Source organism: Gobius niger (genome assembly GCF_951799975.1).
Source record: "Gobius niger genome assembly, chromosome: 3".
NCBI lineage: Eukaryota > Metazoa > Chordata > Actinopteri > Gobiiformes > Gobiidae > Gobius > Gobius niger.
In genome coordinates, this window is record NC_136854.1 from 42267411 (window position 1) to 42292039 (window position 24629).

Below are 24629 nucleotides of genomic sequence, written 5' to 3' on the forward strand. Positions count from 1 at the left end.
CTGCAGTGGCGCTTATGGCCTCTAGGGGCATGAGTTACTTATGGCTCGTTTCCACCAGCCCTACCCTTCTCTACTCTACTTGGTTTGGTTGTGTTTCCACTCTTCTGTAGAATCTGATACTGTATCCATGGTTACCAGGGTGTATCCATGGATATGGCTTTGCTTTTGACTGTGTCCATTGGAAACAGTACCTGCTTGGCCTGGTTAGTACCAGGGCCAAGCAGGTACTAAAAAAAGTACCAGTTAACTGTAAAGTGGGCTGGTGGAAACATTTCAAAAGCAGGCAAAGTAGAGCAGGGTAGAGTAGAGTAGGGTAGGTGGAACCGAGCCATTAGTTACTTAATAGGGCTGGGTACGGATACATGATTTTTTTTTCGATACCGGTACTTTAACAATACTCGGTTTTCGATACCGATACCTGAACAATACTTTTTTCTGAAAACAGAACCAGAATCCATTTGTTCCTTTTCCTTCTATTTAATTTCTTTACATTTGAATCATTTATTTGAGGTGAAACAACCAAGAAACTTCCCTCAACTACAAAAGGGCAGAACAAACACTTCCACACATTTCCTTTTTTTTTCACTTTTCCACAAATTTCCACCCAATTTTTTTAATTTGTGTTTAATGTTTATCAGCAGAAAATGATCTCAAAATGTGATGCTTTTTGACATAATGCATTTTTATTACAAGTGACACAGAAAGTTTCATTGCATTTGTAACTGTTTGTACATGAGGCAGAGCTGCGAGGGGGTGGACTTCATTTCAGCTCTCAAACTGCATCCACTAGGAACCCTTTCTTCCTTAGAGCTGGATGCAAATGTGTTCACCTTCATTTTCCAGTCCGTTTGTACAATACGACAAGTGACAAAACCCCGAATCCAAGAGCAAAGATGATGAAAAGTGTAGTTTGTATCAATATTTTTATATCAGTTTTTCACTCATTGTTGTAAGTCATGCATGAGAGATGATTAACCTTAGATGCATCTGTTTACAACCATACTCTGCAGGGGGAGGCAACGTCAGGCCCGGGGGCCAAATCCGGCCCTCCAGCACAGAACCTCTGGCCCCCAAGATGATTTAGAGAAATATTATTATGCAAATAATGGCTCAGTTCCACCTACCCTATTCTACTCTACCCTGCTCTACTTTGCCTGCATTTCAAATGTTTCCACCAGCCCACTTTACAGTTAACTGGTACTTTTTTTAGTACCTGCTTGGCCCAGGTACTAACCAGGCCAAGCAGGTACTGTTTCCAATGAATACAGTCAAAAGCAAAGCCATATCCATGGATACACCCTGGTAACCATGGATACAGTATCAGATTCTACAGAATAGTGGAAACACAACCAGGCCAAGTAGAGTAGGACCAAACCAAGTAGAGTAGAGAAGGGTAGGGCTGGTGGAAACGAGCCATGTGATCGAATACCTTAAAGGGGCTGGATGCAAGTTAGCCATTTTATACTCACTACTGCCACCTCAGGTCATACGTGTAACTGCAGCTTCTATATTAAAGGAATAGGCCACCGTTTTTACATACTGAGATATGTTCTTACCTAACCTTAGACGAGTTAATATATCCCCGTCTAAAGACTTCCCCCGCTCACTTCCATCAATAACCTTTAGGAGTTACTGCGTGGACGTTGTGCTCCTGTATCATTACGCCTCACAATATAGTCCCCCTTTTTATCTGCTTATAAAATCGACATGTTACATTTCTGGGTAAATATACTTCGCATGAAAACACTTCACGTAACTTTATTTAAATAGGGAACACGTGGAAGAGCTTGGTAGCTTCTATCGTGAGCTTTTTCGGAGCTATGTGACATGTGGGAGAGGCTGCGTATGTGCTCCGTTTGCCTGGCAGAGCGCACGGACAAAGACCAGACGGGGATATATTAACTCGGCTAAGGTTAGGTAAGAACATATCTCAGTATGTAAAAACGGTGGCCTATTCCTTTAAGCTCGTGCATGACGGCACTTCAGACCCGGTGACAGTGCAGGATTTTAGAGGCAGTTGTGGTGAACAGGTCTGAGCTCATTCTACACATTAGGACATGGCTGGAACATGTAAGGGGAGGAAAATACTTAATTTTAACATTTTTAAACTCTATATAGTCCCTTTAAATATAAAGTAGTCTAAAAATGCGAGAAATAGCGTCAGTATTATAAAAATGTCCTGTCAGAACATCCCGCTTGGCCATATACAATGATAAACAGTGATTCTTTACTGGGGGGTCGGGACCCAAAAGTGGGTCACGGAACCATTGTCAGTGGGTCTCGAGTCTATAGGGAACTTTTATTCAATATTTTCCATCTGAAACTGCAAAGAAACGCTATCTGTGTCCGTCAAAATGAATGTTATTGGGTTGTTTTGATCATAATTTCAGTGTTATAGGGAAATCTACGGCTTGTTCAACAAAAAATTGTGTGGAAAATACAATATTTTATACAATATATGACAAATGACAGTTTTATTTGGGTCCTCGGCTCGTCACCCGAGGTTAATGGTGGGTCCCAAAGCCCTGACACTTGGGAACCACTGATGTTGCAGAAAATAGTTCTTTACTTTGGGCCACAATGTTGAGGTTCGGCCCTTGGGTGTTTTGGGAATGAAAATCCCCAATCGATAAATGCAAATAGAGACATTTATTTTGTGTTTTTGTAGGTGAAAACTACTTTTAAATGTTGTAGCGTAGCACATGCTTTCCTCTCATGATGTTACACGAGAGGCTTTGTGTTTGTTCTGGACAGAAGCTGCAAAAATGTAAAGTTTGACGACAAAATTCAATTTGTTTTCTTTAATTATGTTAAAATACTGGGTACCGTCAAAGGAATAGGTCAGGGTTTTTACACATTGAGACATGTTCTTACCTGATGTATAACTGTCTGGTCGTTGTTAGCATTTAGCCGCTCCCTGCAAAAGGTAAAGCTCCAAACTGGGAGATTAGAAGCGACCAAGCTGCTCCACGTTCTCTCTATTTAAATACAGTTACGCGAGGCTTTACATGATTCAAGTCTAGTTACACAAAATCAAACATGTTGATTTTCTAAGCGGATAAAAAGGGGGACTATATTGTGAGGCGTAATGACACCTGGAGTACTTCGACAATATTACAACACGGATGTTAAAGTACTCCAGGTGTTAGTACTCCATGTTTAATTTTGTTTAACTAGACTTGGATCGTGTAAAAGCCTCACGTAACTGTTTAAAAAGGGAAAACGTGGAACAGCTTAGGAGCTTCTAACTCACCCCAGTTTGGAGCTTTACCTAAATGCTAACAACGTTTGTGTGACTGATACATCAACTCGTATAAGCTAAGCTAAGAACATATCTCAATCATAGAAGGGGGCGTGGCCTCGCCGAGGGGGATTATTTATCACATACAAATCAAGTCAAGTGTAAATCGGGTCCATATGGATATTTTCTCACAGCAGATTGTTAGCTTTAGCATTAGCACGGTGCTAAACTGTAGCATCATGTTAGCATTCTCCATTTTATTTATGTATTTATGGGCTGTTGAACCACTTTGCTCCTCTCCATGTCTTTGTATCTTTCTTTAGGATAAAACTATATTCATAATTCAGCATTTGTTGAAGCAGTTTTTGAATAATAGAAAAGAAAAGAAAAGAAAAACTTTAGTTAATTAGAGAAAGTTTAAATTGGGGAATTGTTTTCCCCCTTAACTGTTCTCAAACATGACCATATATGAGTCCAGAGACGCCGTCTGTATCTTTACCAGTCTTTAGGTATTACTGCTTTCGAAAAGATAAAAGCAGATTCTGAAAATGTGTTCTATCTTCAGAGAGTTTTGATGCTGTTGGTTCAGGGGCCGCAGGAAAAAGGAGTTGGTTTCAACTCAAATAAATGATACAAATTTAAATTTAAATTTAAATAAATCAACTTTATTGTTCGGTTTTCTGGTTCTAGATGAAAAATGTGTCAGTATAGGTATCGAAAAAAGTATCGTTCAGGTATCGGTATCGTAAACCAAGTATTGTTAAAGTACCGGTGCTATCAATATATATATATTTTTTCAATACTGGTATCGTTGAACCGTATCCAGCCCACAGAGTGTCCGCTCAGCAGGAAGGATCCTGAAGACCAGTCCTTCCTAAACCCGACCACATCCACATCATTCACATCCACAGATGCCGACGGAGCTGAGAGGACTGTGAGGGACACCAGCCATTCTGAAAACATCCTCTTCTCTGTCAGCAGGGGGCGCTGCCACTTGCTCAGGACTACAACTGAGAGCAGGAGGAGGAGCTTAATGCATCATTACCATTATTATCATTATTATTAATAGGATCATCTGAAATGCGACAGCCCAGATTGATGCATTTGGCAGATGTTAAAGTGAAGTCCTGTTAAGGAGAGAAGCTGCAGGTGAATGAGGGAAAGATTTAATGAAGAGATTTCAATTTCAAACCTTTACTGACATAAATTGAGGGAATAAAGTGTATTGCATGTTTTCTGTCATGTACTGTCATACGTCTGTCACATGTCTTCATACAAAATGAGGCATTTAAACATTAAAAATGACCAAAACTCCCTATATAAACTAAAGAATGGATAGACCCAGGTTTATGGTTTTATTTTGTTGAAATAGTTCCAAAGATTTTGTTCAGAGAGGATTCTGGATCGTGTTTAGTTTGTGAACAGGTGGAAAAGTTTGTGAAAATTCAAATTCAGCCTTTTTAAAATTATTATTCAAAGCTCAATAAATCAGGCAGGAATTAGATATTTAAAAATCCCTCTGGAAAAGTCATAAAAATATTCTTCAGTACTGTGAAGTTTGGAGTCTGTAGAAGCGACTAATTCAACCTGTTGGACTGATTTCAGCATCACCTCGACCTCCAGCCAATGATCGCTTCCGAGAGGCCACACCTCCGTATCAGCCAATCATCGCCCTCGGTCCTGCTTTTAAGCCCCGGCAATCATGGTTCGTTCGCTTCCCAGATGTGCTGTGACCCACCTCTTCACACTTTCCATCCTTGAGCTTGACAATATTCCGAAAGGGTTTTTTAAAGGGACATTTTAACCCCTTAACTCCCACCTGAACCAAGCACATTTTCTCCAGTTTGGCTTTGCCCCAGTTCAAAAGCTTCTGGGGAAAAAGGTGTGAAAATAGCAACAGAACTGAGACGAAAACAATGATGGAAATGTGACAAAAAAGTGAGAAAACGTTGGCAAAAAGTGACGAAAAATGTATGAAAAAGTGGCGAAAATGTCACAAAAATGTCACAGGAAATTGACAAAAAGTTGACGAAAAAATGACAAAAATGTGACAAAAAATGTGACAAAAAATGACAAAAATGTGACAAAAAAATCATTACAAAAATGTGACAAAAATGTGACAAATTGTGACAAAATGTGACAAAATGTGACAAAAAAATTATTACAAAAATGTGATACAAATTTGACGAAAAAGTGACAAAAATGTGACAAAAAAAAGACAAAATTTGACAAAAAAATGACAAAAAAATGACAAAAATGTGACAAAATGTGACAAAAAAATTGTTACAAAAATGTGACAAAAATGTGATACAAATTTGACGAAAAAGTGACAAAAATGTGACCAAAAATGACAAAAAATTGACAAAATTTTACAAAAAAATTACAAAAATGTGACAAAAACAAAAAAAAATGACAAAAATGTGACACAAATTTGACCAAAAAAATTACAAAAATTTGATAAAAAATCGACAAAAAAATGACAAAAAATGGGCTAAAAAAATGTCAAAAAAAAAATGACAAAAAAGTTACAAAAAGGAGTTGAAAACCCAACAAAAAAATGATGGAAAAAAATCTGATGACGTGAGGAAAAAGATCCTCTCGGTTCGGGCGGGAGTTAAGAGGTTAAAGTATCTCATTCCAAGCCTGATTTATTGAGTTTTGAATTTCAAAAAGCAACGCAAAAATGTGTGTTTTATCACGATTTTTCCCACTAAAAAAGTATTTGTATCTAATATGTCACAAAATAAAACCATACATTTTAACCTGGCTCGATCCAGCAAGACATTGTCGAAAATATGGCCAATTGTGAACTTTTTGAGGCTTAAAAGACCACGTTTTTGCACGAAAACATAAAATGACAGAAAACTTGCAATACATTTATTCCTCACATGTATCTCAGTAATCCTCAGCAGAAGTTTCAAACAGATATCTCTAAATTTAAAAAGTTTCCTTATTCACCTGTAGTGTCAGTGTTTGAAGCATATTTGGTTTCTGAGCTTTGCGACAGTAGAACAATCAGGATTATTCTGCAGTGCGGCTTAAAGAGTTTGTGTTTTGTCATATTCTTGTTTTTACCTCCTCGAACTTCTTGGCCTTGTATTGCTCTGCTCCTTTCAGGAAGTTCAGGAGTATGATGTCGCACAGCACAGTCCCCTTGGAGGATAAAAGAGGCGTTAGCAAGGAACATCGTCACGTTTTTGGGCGTCTCATTGTGGCCACGTACCACGCCCACTGAGGTGAAGGCGGCCACCATGTTGATCAGCGTCGGGATCATGTCGAACTTCCCCGCCTGGGACACACGTGCATTAGGTTATTCACACATACGTTTACCAGAGCGTCCCGTGCGTCTGTGCTCGACTCACGTTCCCGTTGACCAGGACGTCGAAGCGAATGGCGTAGGCTTTGATCAGAGTCCGATAGTCGGTGCCGTTGTCCATCTTGTAGTATTTGGCGAATCTTAAGCAGAAAGAGATAAAGATATTAAGGAACAGTCGTGTGAGCAGGTTCGTCTATATCTGCAGACCTGACTCTTAAGTTTGTGAGTCCTTTTCCAAACACGTTGTTCTGAAAACAAGCTGTGGAAATGGCCTTGACGACAAGAACGTGCCCCTCCTGGAACCGCCACCTTTACGTGGTGGAGGGGTTTGAGCACCTTAATGATTAGAGGAGCTCTGTTCAGTCCCCTGGTAGGGTCTCCCATGGCAAACAGGTCCTATGTGACGGGTCAGACAAAGAGCGGTTCAGAAGCTCCTTATGAGAGACCAACAGGCCCGGTTAGAACCGTGAGGCCGTCCTTCTGTGGACCCACCACCTGCAGGGGGCGCCATAAGGGGCTGGTGCAGTGTGAGGACCCGGAAACGGAAAAGAGTTGAAGTAAATCGATGGATGGACAGTGGGAACGACAACAACCATGATATTGAAAGCAGAGGTCCGCAAGTCTGATGATAGATTCATGATCACTCCTTTAAAAAGTAACTTAGTCGTTTTACTGTTAACTTTATTTTAAAGAGGGGGTATTATGTTTTTTTCAGTCCCATAGCACCAGTCTAAATGACACTACAATGATGAGCAAACCTTCTGTTGGTCTGTAAATGCAGTAAATTAGAATAACTGCCTTGTATAAAATGTCTCTCTCAAAATGGCTGTAGTGAATGTCTTGAAATAGGCCTCTGTCTCTTTAAGAACCTCTGAGCCTTTAGACACGCCCCCTCCACACGCTGTCTGTGGCATCAGCGGGGAGGGGGTTCTGCTGAGGAGCAGTGGTTGGTTACTCGGCTGGTGACGAAAGCTCGGAGGCGTCTCCAGGAGGTGGGGGCGTTCCTAGGAGGACTCAGGCAAACCTATCCCTAAAATGGCCGCCATCAGAGTTTTTACAGATTACTCAGAAATACGTGAATGTGCCAAGGCAACACTTCAGGCATGTTTTTAATGAGGGAACGACATAATAGCATGATGCAAAGCTTGAAAAAGTCGATTTTGCATAATACCCCCCCTTTAAAAGTAATTAAGTTACATTACGAGTTTGTAGTTACATTCCTCAGCTGCTGACATCACCTCAAAATGCAAATGAGCTGGTTTGGCCAATACTTGCGCTATTGGAAGTGCATTTTAACGGCAACATCAAGAAAGCTGCCATATTTTCAAAACAGTGACATATTTCCATCTCTCTCCTCTATCGTCTATGTTTATGATCGTGAGTCGAAATAAAATGGCAAAGAATGAAAGCGGAAGCCACCAAATTGAAATGTTCGTTGTTTATAGACTCATTCCAAGCCTTCCTCGCATCCCAAGTTTATAAGCACTTTTCACAACTTGCAGGGTCACTTTTAAAGGTCACATGTAAGTTCATGAAAGTGAGACAGACTCGGCTAAAAACACTTGTTTCAGTGTTTTTCACTGCACTGACCACAGATCTGTGGCCCTCGACCACGTGCACTTCACGAGGTCGTGCACTTCACGAACTCAATGAAAAGAGTTTGGACACCCCTGCTCTAATAAAAGCAAAAGTAGCTCTGTCACTATTATTACTTAACCTCTTAACTCCAGCCTGAACAGAGAACATTTTCTCCAGTTCAGCTTTACCCAAATCCTGCAGGCCTGTGTAATGCCTCATTTTGAAAGCTAAGATCTAGTTTTGTAGATCTTTTTTTTGTAGCTTTCAAATGAGGCATTAAATGGATCTTTTTCCTCACGTCATCAGATTTTTTTGACATCATTTTTTTGGGGGGGTGTTCAACTAATTTTTGTAGCTGTTTTGTAAATAAAAAAATGACTTTGATGATTTTTTTTTATGACATTTTTTGTAAAAAAATATTTGTAAAAAGCATTTTTGTGACATTTTTGGCACTTTTTCATAAATGTTTGTAATTTTTTTGTAATTTTTTAGTCAAATTTGTGTACATTTTTGTGACATTTTTGTGACATTTGTCATTTTTTTGTCACATTTTTTTCGTACATTTTTCGTCACTTTTTTGTCAAAGTTTTCTCACTTTTTTGTTACATTTTCATCATTGTGGGACAAAACTTCTCTCCAGTTGTGACATCTGCACAGCGCCACCTACTGTCCACAGAGAGTGCATTATTCAGCCTTTTTGTATTTAACAAAGCATATATACCTTGGAGCCTTTTGCAGAAATGTAGTGGAGTAGAAAGTACTAGATTCATCTTTCAAATGTAGTGGAGTAAAAGAAAAGGTGCACAAAGCTGTTTTGTATCTGAAGATAAAAGCCGTCGCCGCGGTTACCTGAAGTTGTATCCCGGGGAGACGGCGTTCTTCTGCGACATGGCGTCCAGCCTAGTGAACGTGTACTCCGGTCTGCACTTCTCGTCCGATTTGTCCAGATCGCACATCCAGCCGATCTTTATCCCGATCACTCCGCCCTGAGGGACAAAACAAACCGACACAGCTGAGACCGGGGGGCGTCTCCAGACCCGAGCGGCCCCCGTTGTGCGTGTTTTGGGTCGGGTTTACGCGCCTTGTTTGCGAGGTTGGTGAAGTTCTGCCCCGCGTGCTCCACCACGTCGCCCACTCGGAAGATGGGGCAGTACGTGTTGTTCACCTTGTCGTAGTTGCAGGTTTTGATGTAGGCTTGTGTGATGGTCGTCAGGAAGTTTCCCCTGAGGAAAACAACGATAAAAGCATCTTCATCAGCCTGAGAGGGTTTACCCACATGAGTATCGAGAAGAACAGTGAGCTCAGACTTGGTGTAGTTGAAGGTCGGGAAGCGAATGCTGTTTTTGATGAAGATGGTGAAGTTCTCCACCTCGGGCATTGGTATTCTGCGGGACACAAGAACACGTCAGGAGAACGTCCTCAGACCCTCCAGATTCTTGATCTCAGTGGGACTTTCCTGGTTAAATAAAGATGAAATAAGCCCCCGTGCTCCAGGGCCTGTTAAAGGGACTATACAGAGTTTTAAAAATGTCAAAATGAAGTATTTTCCTCCCCCTACATGTCCCAGCCATGTCCTCATGTGTAGAATGAGCTCAGACCTGCAGGGGGCCCCAAACCTCCCATACAAGAACGTTATGGGCCAGATCTTGTGGTTCTTAGCGCAGGCTGTGGAGCAGACGACTGCGCAGACGGGGGCGCTCCTTACAATGTCAATGTCAACTTTATTTGTATAGCACGTTTACAACAACACTAGCAGAAGAAGCAGCAGCAGCAGTAGTAGTAGTAGTAGTAGTAGTAGTAGTAGTAGTAGTAGTAGTAGTATTATCAGCAGTAGTAGTAGTAGCAGTAGTAGTAGTAGTAGTATTATCAGCAGTAGTAGTAGTAGTAGTAGTAGTAGTAGCAGCAGCAGCAGCAGCAGCAGTAGTAGCAGTAGTAGTAGTAGTAGTAGTAGTAGTAGTAGTATCCATCCATCCATCCATTTTCTTCCGCTTTATCCGGGGCCGGGTCGCGGGGGCAGCAGTCTCAGCAGAGATGCCCAAACTTCCCGATCCACACACACCTCCTCCAGCTGTTCTGACCCCGAGGCGACACCAGGCCAGCTCGGAGACATAGTCCCACCACCGTGTCCTGGGTCTTCCACGAGGCCTTGTCCCACTAGGACATGCCTGGAACACCTCCCGCGGGAGGCGACCAGGAGGCATCCGGAACAGATGCCCGAGCCACCTCAGCTGGCTCCTTTCGACGTGAAGGAGCAGCGACTCTACTCCGAGCTCCTCCCGGGTAGCTGAGCTCCTCACCCGATCTCGGAGGGTGCGCCCAGCCACCCTGCGAAGGAAACTCATTTCGGCCGCTTGTATTCGCGATCTTGTCCTTTCGGTCATTACCCAAATCTCATGACCATAGGTGAGGGTGGGAACGTAGATCGATCGGTAAATCGAGAGCTTTGCCCTCCGACTCAGCTCCCTCTTCACCACGACAGACCGATACAGCGACCGCATCACTGCTGACGCCGCACCGATCCGTCTGTCGATCTCACGCTCCATCCGTCCCTCACTCGTGAACAAGATCCCGAGATACTTGAACTCCTCCACTTGAGGCAAGGACTCCCCACCGACCTGAAGAGGGGAAGCCACCTTTTTCCGGTGGAGAACCATGGCCTCGGATTTGGAGGTGCTGATTCTCATCCCGGCCGCTACACACTCGGCTGCAAACCGCCCCAGAGCGTGCTGGAGGTCCTGGTTCGTTGAAGCCATCAGAACAACATCGTCCGCAAACAGCAGAGATGAGACTCTGAGGCTCCCAAACCGGACACCCTCCGGCCCCTGGCTGCGCCTAGAAATTCTGTCCATAAAAGTAATGAACAGAACCGGTGACAAAGGGCAGCCCTGGCGGAGACCAACACGCACCGGGAACAGGTCTGACTTACTGCCGGCTATGCGAACCAAGCTCCTGCTGCGGTCATACAGGGAACGGACAGCCCTTAACAGAGGGCCCCGGACCCCATACTCCCGGAGCACCCCCCACAGGGCACCACGAGGGACACGGTCGAACGCCTTCTCCAGGTCCACAAAACACATGTGGACTGGTTGGGCGAACTCCCATGAACCCTCAAGCACCCGACGGAGGGTATAGAGTTGGTCCAGTGTGCCACGACCAGGACGAAAACCGCATTGTTCCTCCTGGATCCGAGGTTCAACCATCGGCCGGATCCTCCTCTCCAGCACCCTGGAGTAGACCTTACCGGGGAGGCTAAGGAGGGTGATTCCTCTGTAATTGGAACACACCCTCCGATCCCCCTTCTTAAAGAGAGGGACCACCACCCCGGTCTGCCAATCCAGGGGCACTGTCCCCGACCGCCACGCGATGTTGCAGAGACGTGTCAGCCAAGACAGTCCTACAACATCCAGAGACTTAAGGTACTCAGGGCGAATCTCATCCACCCCCGGAGCCTTGCCACCGAGGAGCTTTCTCACCACCTCGGTGACTTCAGCCCCGGTGATGGGCGAGCCCACCTCCGAGCCCCCAGCCTCTGCTTCCTCATTGGAAGACGTGACGACGGGATTGAGGAGGTCCTCGAAGTACTCCTTCCACCGCCCGACGACATCCCCAGTCGAGGTCAGCAGCCCCCCACCCGCACTGTAAACAGTGTTGGTGAAGCACTGCTTCCCCCTCCTGAGGCGCCGGATGGTTTGCCAGAATCTCTTCGAGGCCGACCGATAGTCTTCCTCCATGGCCTCCCCGAACTCCTCCCAGACACGAGTTTTTGCCTCTGCGACCGCCCGAGCCGCAGCACGCTTGGCCTGCCGGTACCTCTCAGCTGCCTCAGGAGTCCCACAAGCCAACAAGGCCAGGTAGGACTCCTTCTTCAGCTTGACGGCATCCCTTACTTCCGGGCGCCACCACCGGGTTCGGGGATTGCCGCCGCGACAGGCACCAGAGACCTTACGGCCACAACTACGAGCAGCCGCATCGACAATGGAGGAGGAGAACAGAGTCCACTCTGACTCCATGTCCCCCGCCTCCCCCGGAATCTGGGTGAAGCTCTTCCGGAGGTGGGAGTTGAAGACCCCACTGACAGAGGGATCCGCCAGACGTTCCCAGCAGACCCTCACGACACGCTTGGGCCTGCCAGGTCTGACCGGCTTCCTCCCCTGCCAGCGGATCCAGCTCACCACCAGGTGGTGATCGGTTGACAGCTCCGCCCCTCTCTTCACCCGAGTGTCCGAGACACGCGGCCGGAGATCAGATGACACAACTACAAAGTCGATCATCGACCTCCTGCCTAGGGTGTCCTGGTGCCACGTGCACTTATGGACACCCTTGTGCTCGAACATGGTGTTCGTTATGGACAAACCGTGACTAGCACAGAAGTCCAATAACAGAACACCACTCGGGTTCAGATCGGGGAGGCCGTTCCTCCCAATCACTCCCTCCCAGGTCTCACTGTCGTTACCCACGTGGGCGTTGAAGTCCCCCAGCAGAACAGTGGAGTCCCCAGTCGGAGCACTATCTAGTACCCCTCCCAGGGACTCCAAGAAGGCCGGGTACTCTGCACCGATGTTGGGCCCGTAGGCCGAGACAACGGTGAGAGACCTGTCCCCGACCCGAAGGCGTAGGGACGCGACCCTCTCGTCCACCGGGGTGAACTCCAACACGTGACGGCTGAGCTGGGGGGATATGAGCAAACCCACCCCAGCCCGCCGCCTCTCCCCGCGGGCAACTCCAGAAAAATGGAGAGTCCAGCCTCTCTCCAGGAGTTGGGATCCGGAACCCAAGCTGTGCGTGGAGGTGAGCCCGACTATATCTAGCCGGTATCTCTCAACCTCCCGCACAAGCTCAGGCTCCTTCCCCCCCAGCGAGGTGACGTTCCATGTCCCGAACGCCAGAAGCTGCGCATGTGGACCAGGTCGTCGAGGCACCCGGCCTCGACTGCCACCCAGTCCTCTCTGCACCCGACCCCTACGGATCCCTCTGCGGGTGGTGAGTCCACAGGAGGGCGGGCCCACGCCGTCTCTTCGGGCTGTACCCGGCCGGTAGTAGTAGTAGTAGTAGTAGTATTATCAGCAGTAGTAGTAGTAGTAGTAGTAGTAGTAGTAGTAGCAGTAGTAGTAGTAGTAGTATTATCAGCAGTAGTAGTAGTAGTAGTAGTAGTAGTAGCAGCAGCAGCAGCAGCAGCAGTAGTAGCAGTAGTAGTAGTAGTAGTAGTAGTAGTAGTAGTAGTAGTAGTATTATCAGCAGTAGTAGTAGTAGTAGTAGCAGTAGTAGTAGTAGTAGTATTATCAGCAGTAGTAGTAGTAGTAGTAGTAGTAGTAGTAGTAGCAGCAGCAGCAGCAGCAGCAGTAGTAGCAGTAGTAGTAGTAGTAGTAGTAGTAGTAGTAGTAGTAGTAGTATTATCAGCAGTAGTAGTAGTAGTAGTAGTAGTAGTAGTAGTATTATCAGCAGTAGTAGTAGTAGTAGTAGTGGTAGTAGTAGCAGTAGTAGTAGTAGTAGTATTATCAGCAGTAGTAGTAGTAGCAGTAGTAGTAGTAGTAGTAGTAGCAGCAGCAGCAGCAGCAGTAGTAGTAGTAGCAGTAGTAGTAGTATCAGCAGTATCAGAAGTAGCAGTAGTAGTAGTAGTAGTATTATCAACAGTAGCAGTAGTAGTAGTAGTGGTAGCAGCAGCAGCAGCAGTAGTAGTAGTAGCAGTAGTAGTAGTATCAGCAGTATCAGAAGTAGTAGTAGTAGTAGTAGCAGCAGCAGCAGCTGAAGCAGTAGTAGTAGTAGTGTCAGTAGTAGTAGTAGTAGTGGTAGAATCAGCAGTAATAGTAGTAGCGGCAGCAGCAGTAGCAGCAGTAGTAGCAGTATCAGCAGTAGCAGTAGTAGTAGTAGTAGTAGTAGTAGTATCAGCAGTAGTAGTAGTAGTAGTAGTAGTAGTAGCAGCAGTAGCAGGATCAGCAGTATCAGCAGTAGCAGTAGTAGCAGTAGTAGCAGCATCAGCAGTAGTAGTAGTAGTAGTAGTATCAGTAGTAGTAGTAGCAGCAGCAGTAGCAGGATCAGCAGTATCAGCAGTAGCAGTAGTAGCAGAAGTATCAGCAGTAGTCGTAGTATCAGCAGTAGTATCAGCAGTATCAGCAGCAGTAGCAATAGTATCAGCAGTAGCAGTAACAGCAGTACTAGTATTACAGTAGTAGTATCAACAGTAGTAGCAGCAGTATAGGTGCCCAAAGTGCTTCACATACAGGTACACAATGTAAAATAACAGTACAAAACAACAAGAGAAGCACAAACAACAGAGTTATAATACAGCTCAGCTTGAATCGAACGCCAACGCAAACAGATGTGTTTTTAGGGCCGTCTTAAAGGTTTCTGTGGTCGGAGCAGCTCTGACGTTTAGGGGGAGACTGTTCCACTAAACGCTCGATCCCCTCGCGTCTTTAAACGGGATCTGGGCACGTTCAAAGACAGCAGGTTCGCAGACCTCACTGATCTGACTGGGGCATAAACGGACCAAAGCTCAGAGAGATACTCAGGAGCAGATCCATGAAGACATTTAAACACAAGCATCGAGATCTTAAAGTCAATTCTATAGCTGACGGGCAGACAATGAAGGGAGGCCACAATCTTCAGTGTCATACCTGGGCCAAAAAGTGGGCACACTGCAAAAAGTAATTAACTAGATCAGTATAAACATCTCAATTTGAGCACAATAATCCAAATTTTAGTTGTTTTGACTGGTTAAGAAGTTCTTGGGCATTTGTCCTAGATTATTTCACTTGTTCTGAGATGTTTCTGACTCGTTTCGATACATTTCGTTCTTATTTCAGGTCATTTTCTTTGCCAATGGGGAAAGAAAATTGGTCTTATCTCATTGGCAATTTTACTTTCTTATTTCAAGGGAGATTTACCCTAGAACTGGTCTGAAATGTCCTCAAACTAGCAAAGTAAACTTGGTCCGATCAGGAAAAGTGTCTGAATGAGTGAAAACAGCTCAAAACAGGATATATTTTCTCAATTCAAGTCATTTAAGCCAATGCTTGATATTCACTTTTTGCCGTGCAGGACAGGAGGGGGGGACAGACTCGCATTGGGATGTTGTGGTGCCGCCCCCTCCCCATGCTTTCCCCAGACCTGCGAGGGGGGGGTTCTCCTGTACATGCGTAACATGCTGATGCAACGCAATGTTTAGTAAAGATAAAAGAAATAAAAGTGTCCCTCCACTGCTGCAGATCCAAGCTGAGCGGGCGGGACAGAGAGGCAGCCTTGCGTTGGACACCGCTCGAATGCGCAAAGTTACGAAATGTACAGGATTTAACTGATCAGAAACTGTCACATCGGCTGCGGAGGAGTTACAGAGTTATGCAGTAGTGGCAAGAAAACTGTAGCTTATTGGAACATTTGCGCTCCAGCTGCAGGATTCTTGGAGCGGCTGAAAGTTGCTCTGCGCCCTGTGAAATGCGCTTCTTTCTTTTGGACTGAGCTGTGGCTGCACAAGGAGCATCATCAGGAGGTAAAGACTGACACACGATGGAAACGTCTCCTTAAAACTCAGATCAGACCTGATGTTGTGGCACTTGAAGGCGTGTGTGGTTTATTTCTGGAAAACTGTTGTTGTTTTGGTGTTAGGGGTGAGCGCGTTGATCTATCAAAGTAGGCCCGTGCGTAACCGACGCTCAAACAGACTTTTTAAGGCAATTTCGCTTTTGTTTTCAATTGTGCTGTTTGTAGTGAAGACAAGATCTGGCCCTATATGTATTTGTTAAATTTGACTTCAAGGGCCCCATTCCTGATCGGACGATGGAACAGGGAATGCAAAAAATCTAACTTGTTATTATGGTCCCTAACATTCCTAATGCATTTCTAACTTGAACAGCTTTCAGAGAGACGTCCTGTCACACCAAACTTCATCTTGGGGTTGTTTTAAATAAGAAAGAAGTGCCCAGGAGAACAACGACTGAACCTTCAAACAAAGCGTCTCACGTTTTGATGGTGTCGATCTCCGCGGGACACCAGCCCTGGATCTCGCAGGTTTTAAGAGTTTCGTTCAGCGGGACGCAGTTTCCGGTCAGGATCCCTGCGCACAGAGACACCAGCTGTTTGTCAAACATTCTTCCTTTCCGACCAGTTTGATTTCCTCTTACCGTTGCTGGCCGGCTTCCCAGCTTTGCAGTCTTTCTCGCTTTTGCAAAGGTACTTGAATTCACTCTGTGGGGAACACACGACACAGGGTGAAAACCGCACATTCTTTGTTGTTGGTTTGTGGTAACAGGAAGTTGTGAGCTCCGGCACTTCCTGTTCCTTTGAATTCCCAATGTATGTAATGTAATATAATATAATATAATGCAAGATATTACAATTTTACTGAATAGCAGTCGTTAATGTGTAGAATGAGCCACTAATATATATCGAATAGCAGTTACGGCGGCCATCTTGCTACTTCAACTAATGAAACTCACATAGTTTGTGGATTTTCAAACCTGTAAGGCCGAAATTTCCAGAGAGTTGATAGTATCACATCAAACCGCACACACTATGCCAATTTCATGAGAAAATCTTACTTTATATTGAAGATATTTAATTTTTTGTGACAACAGTACATGATGAAAATGAGCCATTTCAGTTCACATTCACTGATTAAATTTCATGTAATTTATTGATGCATTAACCGATGCAGATGAAATGTTGCATACTGCATTAGGTTGATATAGTGTAAATTATTTCAGAGAATCTGGCAAAATTATGAAAATACAACAATTGAACTGAGTATCAGCCAGTTCAGTTGTGGCAGCCATCTTGTTTCCACTATGAAAAAATTGACATAATTTGTTTATTTTTAAACCTATAAAGCAAACATCTCCTGTGACGTGATAGATACAGACGGCATCTCGTCATAGAAGGGGGCGTGGCTTCGCCGAGGGGGAAAATAGAATCTTTTAGGAAACACAATTTTTCACTCTTTTTAGACATTTTCTGGTGGAATATGAACTTATTTATCACATACAAATGAAGTCAAGTGTAAATCGGGCCCATATGGATATTTTCTCACAGCAGATTGTTCAGTAAAAGTGAAAAAACGGCAGTTGTAGCTATCGCTAGCTAGCCGTTAGCATTAGCCCGATGCTAACATGTAGCATCATGTTAGCATTCTCCGTTTTTTAATGTATTTATGGGCTGTTGAACCACTTTGCTCCTCCCCATGTCTTTGTATCATTATTTGGTAGAAACTATATTCATAATTCTGCATTTGTTAAAGTAGTTTTTGAATAATTAGAGAAAGTTTAGATTTTTTTCAAAATTGTTTTCCCCCTTAACTGTTTTCAAACATGACCATATATGGGCGAGTCCAGAGATGCCGTCTGTATCTATAAAAAATCTTGTTTAATATTGCAGATATTTACTTTTATCTGACAGATAGTGCATGACTTAAGGAGCGACTTTTTGGTAAACATTCTCTTCTTATTTCTTCAATAAAAAACAAACGAAGGCGATACGCGAGTGGCATATTCATGAAACATATTCCCAACATCCCATATGAACGGAGCCCTTTTTCAGATTGTTTTACTAGACTAACGGAGATGATCTTAGGTCTGTTTTGCCTCTCACCTCTGGACAGAAGCCCTGCGTCTGCTTCTCGGTGGTGATCATTTTGGTGATGATGCAGAAGATGGAAGCCCCCTACCAGAGGACGAGCTCACAGTCACTCATGTCCACTTTTTCAATCCTAAACTTTACCCGTGAATACCTGCGTGGGAGTGACGTAGTCGGCCACGTCCATCACTTTGTTGTTGTAGATGCCGAAGCCTTTGACTTTGGTCATCACGGACGACTCGATGGCCGTGTCTCTGGACTGATAGGCCTTTTCGTGGAGGAACACCCACCTGCGGCACAGAGGGAGGGGCACACACTTTGATCACAGTTTTAAACCACAAAGGCTGTCGATGATCCGTCTCAATTATCATCTAGTTCAGCTTTACCCAAATCTAAAAAGTTTCGGTAACACTATACATTACGGGCCGGTAATTCCGTGGAGTTTGCGCAAGTTTGTGTGTTGGACGGCCGATTTTCATCATCGTCAAATCACCAAGGGCCGAACCACCAATGAAGCCCAAAGAACCATGTTGTGCAAAAGCCAATGTTTTACATTATACATGTTTTTTTAACTCCCGCCAGAACCGAGAGGATCTTTTTCCTCACGTCATCAGATTTTTTTTTCCCATCATTTTTTTGTTGTGTGTTCAACTCATTTTTGTAACTTTTTTGTCATTTCTTTGGTCATTTTTTGTCACATATTTGTATTTTTTTTTCGTCAATTTTTTAATCACATTTTTGTCAATTTTTTTGTCATTTTACGTCAATTTTTAAGCAAATTTCTTTCATTTTTTTGTCCATTTTTAATCAATTTTTTGTCAATTTTTTGTCATTTTTTCGTCTCTTTTTTGTTGCTATTTTCACACCTTTTTTCCAGAAGCTTTTGGACTGGGGTAAAGCCAAACTGGAGAAAATGTGCTCGGTTCAGGTGGGAGTTAAGGGGTTAAACCTCTCACCCCCCGAGAGCTAAGACCTACGAAAGAGATTGGAACTTTTGGGAATTTTTTAAAGTGTTTTTGTAGGTTTTTTGTCCTGTTTTCTTGTCGCTTTTTTCTCGCCCTTTCGTCATTTTGTCGTTATTGCTTTCTCGCATGTTTTACTCGCTATTTTGTTTGCATTTTTTTGTCGCTTTTTCGTTGTCGTCATGTTTTCATCTACATTTTCGACACCATTTTGATGCTTTTGTTTTTTTCCAAAAAGCGTTTAGATCTGGGTGAAGCCAAACTGGACAAAATGTGCTCAGTTCAGGCGGTCCAGGTGATTTTTGTCCCGAAATGGACTATATATACATAGTAACATTTTGTATTTATGTGGTACAGTTTTTACACAATAACCACCAAAGCACACTACAAAAAGTGAATATCAAGCATTGGCTTAAATGACTTGAATTGAGGAAATGTTTCTTGTTTTGAGCGGTTTTCACTCATTTAGACACTTTTCCTGATCAGACCAAGTTTCCTTTGCTTGTTTGAGGACATTTCACACCAGTTCTAGGGTAAATCTCACTTGAAATAAGAAAGTAAAATTGCCAATGAGACAAGACCAATGTTCTTACCCCATTGGCAAAGAAAATGACCTGAAATAAGGACGAAATGTATCGAAACGAGTCAGAAACATCTCAGAACAAGTGAAATAATCCAGGACAAATGCCCAAGAACTTCTTAACCAGTCAAAACAACTAAAATTTTGATTATTATGCTCAAATTGAGATGTTTATACTTTTTGCAGTGCATCTTCCCCCACTCTCCCCGACTTTAGCAGGTATTTGATCTCTTATTTGTAATAATATTCATCTAATTCATCTTGGGGGCCAGAGGTTTAAGCTGGAGGGCCGGATTTGGCCCCCGGGCCTGACGTTGCCTACCCCAGGTATAGTGGTAATTACTAGTAATGACAGTGGTACTTACAATGGTAATTACAGTGGTAAGTACAGTGGTAAGTACTAGTATTTACAGTGGTAAGTACAGTGGTAAGTACTAGTATTTACAGTGGTAATTACAGTGGTAAGTACTAGTATTAACAGTGGTATTTACAGTGTTAAGTACTAGTATTTACAGTGGTAATTACAGTGGTAAGTACTAGTATTAACAGTGGTATTTACAGTGTTAAGTACTAGTATTTACAGTGGTAATTACAGTGGTAAGTACTAGTATTAACAGTGGTATTTACAGTGTTAAGTACTAGTATTTACAGTGGTATTTACAGTGTTAAGTACTAGTATTTACAGTGGTATTTACAGCTGTAAGTACTAGTATTTACAGTGGTACTTCTAGGTTATTATTGTGGTACTAAAAGTCATAATTACTAGTAAATAGGGTTCGGGGTTAGGGAGACACAGAGGTATTCATTATATTATCTTATAATGAATCTCTCATTATAAGATACTGTGGTAACTCTTAGTAATGAAGGTCAAACTATAATTTACTTTGGTACTTTAAATCAGTGGTTCCCAACCTTTTTTGTCCCATGTACCCCTTGAGGCATTAATTTATACTCCGAGTAACCCCTCCCTCAAAGATCCTGCCAAAATCTTAACAAATTAAGCACCTAAACATGGATTATTCAGTATTTAGTAGAGTGTAATATTCAAAATACAGCAAAAAATACTCTCAAAGTCAAGCCTTTTACTCAAAATCATAATTAAAACTATCTCTTTCCCCTCCTTTTTAAATCTGAGGTAAGTCCAAGTACCCCCTGCCAAGTGCTCAAGTACCCCAAGGGGTCCCCGTACCCCTGGTTGGGAAACACTGCTTTAAATGGTAGTTTCTAGTAGTTACAGTGATACATCTATGGTACTTTTTGGTAATTTGGTAATAATGAGGTACTTCTACAAACAGAAGTAATTTCTAGGATCGTGTGACTATAAAACAACATAAAACAGCATTAGAGAAAACAAGAAGTACAACCTAAGAGTTACCACTGTATCTAGAAACATACCTTGTCATTCTCACTATAGTATCCTTGAAGTACCACAATAAGTACCTAGAATTACCACTGTGATTACTGTAATTACCACTGCAAGAACCACAATAAGTGCCTAGAATTACCACCATAAGTACCACTGTAAGTACCACTGTAAGTACCACTGTAAGTACCAAGGACTTACCGGCCCATAATGTAACCGCTAACCTCAACCTACAAAACACATCTAAACAGACGGGTTCAGGTGGTAAGAGGTTAAAGGTGCAATATGGAACTTTTTTGTGGGGAAAAAAAAAACATTTTTTTTGGGCATATTTGACCGTTTAGGCCAGGGGGAGGCAAGTTTCTGTCATGGAGGGCCGAAAACACCCAACGGCCGAACCTCAACATTATAGCCTCTGGGGGCCACCTTTTATGTCAGTGTAGTATTTACTCTCCAAGACAATTAATAAGTTAAAAAATTGCAACTTGCTTCGACACCTGCAGTTGTGCTTATGGCCTCTAGGGGCAAGAGTTACTTAGTACTGCTTTAATATAGAAGCTGCAGTTACGCATAAGACCTGAGGTGGCAGTAGTGAGTATAAAATGACCGACTTGTATCTAAGCCCCTTTAACTTGCTCTATTTCCAGAACTCCTTAGATTCCAAGCTCATAACCACATTACACTCATATGTCTCTCTGAGCGCCATTTTCAACTCAAATGTTCAATCCAATTAAAGACATTTTTGCCTCAGTAATAGATTTCTGTTTCAGATTTGTTTACACCCCGTTTAGTCCAGTTTGCGTCCACTTTTAGACCCTTTTCAACCTGGTTTAGCCTTGATTTGACCTCGATTTATAGGCCTGGTGGTATTTGGAATACAAATATTATATTAGTGTGAACACTGAGGTAAACCATGTCATGCATTATTTATACTAAAACTAAATTATGAATTAGTTTAGGAGTTCAAACATTGTAAGAAATCAACACTTTAGCCAAACAAAATACAACAGTTTTGCTGAGGTAAGAGAAAGGTCCGTTCAAATGTAATCCGCATAATGTTGTCGTTGCTTTAGCGCTGCAGAGAAACAGGAAAGAAGAGAAGATCCAGAGGAAAGAAGAGAAGATCCAGAGGAAAGAAGAGAAGATCCAGAGGAAAGAAGAGAAGATCCAGTGGAAAGAAGAGAAGATCCAGAGGAAAGAAGAGAAGATCCAAAGGAAAGAAGAGAAGATCCAGAGGAAAGAAGAGAAGATCCAGAGGAAAGAAGAGAAGATCCAAAGGAAAGAAGAGAAGATCCAGAGGAAAGAAGAGAAGATCCAGAGGAAAGAAGAGAAGATCCAGAGGAAAGAAGAGAAGATCCAGAGGAAAGAAGAGAAGATCCAGAGGAAAGAAGAGAAGATCCAGAGGAAAGAAGAGAAGATCCACAGGAAAGAAGAGAAGATCCAGAAGAAAGAAGAGAAGATCCACAGGAAAGAAGAGAAGATCCAGCCCAATGTGATTATAAGGAGACGATCTGCACATCCTGAGTCCGGGCAGCGACCAGCTCATACAAACACTTCTTATAAAACGTAAAAGTTATTATTGATTTTTTTTTATTATTATTATTACTATTATTTTTATGTATTTATGTTGCTGAGTTGCCATCACTTTTTTTTTTTTTGGTGGCTTTTTTTAAATTATTTTTTTCATCAATCTTCTGCCACTTTTTGGCAACGGAGCAAGTTTTTGGCCAATCTTTTGTTGTGTTTTTGTCATATGTGTGTTGGTCTTTTGTGGCTCTTAGTGTTTTTATCACTTTTTCATTACTTAGAAAATAAATAAATTAAAAATTAAAAAAAATATATTACTATTATTTGTATTTATTTATTCTTCTTTAATTATGTTTGTTTATCATTAGTACTATTATTTTTATTTATGTAGTATTTTGATTGTCTTTTATTTTATTTATTATTATTACTATTATTACTATTTTATTTTTTGTGTCTGTCCGAGCACGTTTTCTCCTCATGTTGTTGCCGTCACTTTTTTTTTTGTCTTTTTATTTATTTATCTTTTTTAATCAATCTTGTGCCACTTCTTTCATCAATTTATCATTGATTTTTGCTACGTTTTTGGCCAATCTGTTGTTGTGTTTTTGTCATATGTGTGTTGGTCTTTTGTGGCTCTTAGCATTTTTGCCCCTTTTTTCATTACTTAGAAAATTAAAAAAAAATAATGATAAAAAACAATGGCATTTTATTTTATTTATTACTATTATTTGTATTTATTTATTCTTTTTTTATTCTTTTAATTTATTTTGTCTTTTGTTTGTCATTTTATTTTATTTATTATTATTACTATTATTATTATTATTATTTTTTGTGTCTGTCCGAGCACGTTTTCTCCTCATGTTGTTGCTGCCGTCACTTTTTTTTTTTTTTTTGTCTTTTTATTTTCTTTTTTTTTTTTATCAATCTTCCGCCACTTTCATCAATTGATGATTTTTGCTACGTTTTTGGCCAATATTTTGTTGTGTTTTTGTCATATGTGTGTTGGTCTTTTGTGGCTCTTAGCGTTTTTGCCACTTTTTCATTATTTAGAATTTCTTTTTTTTTTTTAAATGACATTTTATTTCATTTATTATTATTACTTTTTTTGTATTTATTTATTGTTTTTTATTTATTTTATTTATTATTAGTACTATTATTTTTATTTAATTAGTCTTTTGTTTGTCATTTTATTTTATTTATTATTATTTTTTTTATTTTTTTTGTCTGTCCGAGCACATTTCCCTCACTTTTTTTTGTGTCTTTTTATTTATTTATTTTTATCAATATTCTGCCACTTCTTTCATCAATTTATCATTGATTTTTGCTACGTTTTTGGCCAATCTTTTGTTGTGTTTTTGTCATATGTTTGTCGATCTTTTGTGGCTCTTAGCGTTTTTGCCACTTTTTCATTACTTAGAAAATAAAAAATAATAATAAAAAATTGGCTTTTTATTTTATTTATTACTATTATTTGTATGTATTTATTCTTTTTTTTAAAAATATTTTTATTTATTTTTTGAACTATTATTTGTATTTATTTATTCTTTTTTTTATATTTTTATTTATTTATTCTTTTTTGTCATCTTATTTTATTTATTATTATTACTATTATTATTTTTTATTTTTTGGTCTCTGAACCAAGCACATTTTCTCCTCATGTTGTTGCTGCGTTGCCGTCCCTTTTTTTTTTTGTCTTTTTTATTTATTTTTTTTACATTTTTTCCTTAATCTTCTGCCACTTTTGTGTTGCGTTGTCATGACATTTATCATTGATTTTTGCTACGTTTTTGGCCAATCTTTTGTTGTGTTTTTGTCATATGTTTGTCGATCTTTTGTGGCTTTCTTGTTGTTATTTAGCCACTTTATTGTTGCGTTTTTGCCACTTTTTCATTGCTTTTTTACATTTTTTATTTTTGTTTATTTTTTTAATCACTTTTTTGTTGTATTTTGTCACTTTTATGCTGGTCTTTTGGGGGCATTTTTGTCACTTATTCATCTATGTATTTATTTTTTTGTCACTGTTTTGGTGTTTGTTTTCCAGATAACTGCACAATATCACATATATAACAGTCTGCAAGTCCGGTGCCTAAATATAACCATTTTTTTTATTATTTTTTTTATTTTTGTTCTGTTAAAATGTTGTATTGTAACCCATGCGATGCTCTGGTAAAGGAGGCCTTACCCGACGAAGTACGTGATGATGAGCAGCTGCACGACTCTGTTGATGATGCCGATGGTCCAGCTCTTCACCACCACGGACTTGGTGGTTTCGTACGTGAAGAAGTCTGTGATGCAGGACCACACCACGGCCATGATCCGGAGCCGGGTCTCAAGATTCCAAAAAGGTTTTAAAAGTGTTTTCCCGTGAGGTCCCGTGAGGTCCCGTGAGGTCCCGTGAGGTCCGTGAGGTTCCGTGAGGTTCTGTGAGGTTCTGTGAGGTTCCGTGAGGTCCGTGAGGTCCGGTCTCTCTGGTTTAGAAATCCAATAGTGACGCTCAG

At 41.6% G+C, this 24629-nt stretch overlaps 1 protein-coding gene across 1 annotated transcript in view; it reads right to left on the reverse strand.

The window, feature by feature from the left end:
• The window catches only part of p2rx3b (purinergic receptor P2X, ligand-gated ion channel, 3b), a gene marked incomplete at its 5' end in the record, with an annotated part of 27661 nt that extends 3217 nt beyond the window's left edge, over window positions 1-24444 (reverse strand). The window contains 11 exons of the mRNA XM_079552946.1: window positions 6317-6394; window positions 6465-6530; window positions 6604-6697; window positions 8985-9121; window positions 9217-9358; window positions 9443-9520; window positions 16092-16185; window positions 16253-16316; window positions 17715-17786; window positions 17854-17989; window positions 24314-24444. Coding sequence (XP_079409072.1) covers window positions 6317-6394; window positions 6465-6530; window positions 6604-6697; window positions 8985-9121; window positions 9217-9358; window positions 9443-9520; window positions 16092-16185; window positions 16253-16316; window positions 17715-17786; window positions 17854-17989; window positions 24314-24444 — 1092 coding nt within the window. The remainder of the gene's footprint in view (window positions 1-6316; window positions 6395-6464; window positions 6531-6603; window positions 6698-8984; window positions 9122-9216; window positions 9359-9442; window positions 9521-16091; window positions 16186-16252; window positions 16317-17714; window positions 17787-17853; window positions 17990-24313) is intronic.
• Window positions 24445-24629: the final 185 nt, after the last annotated feature.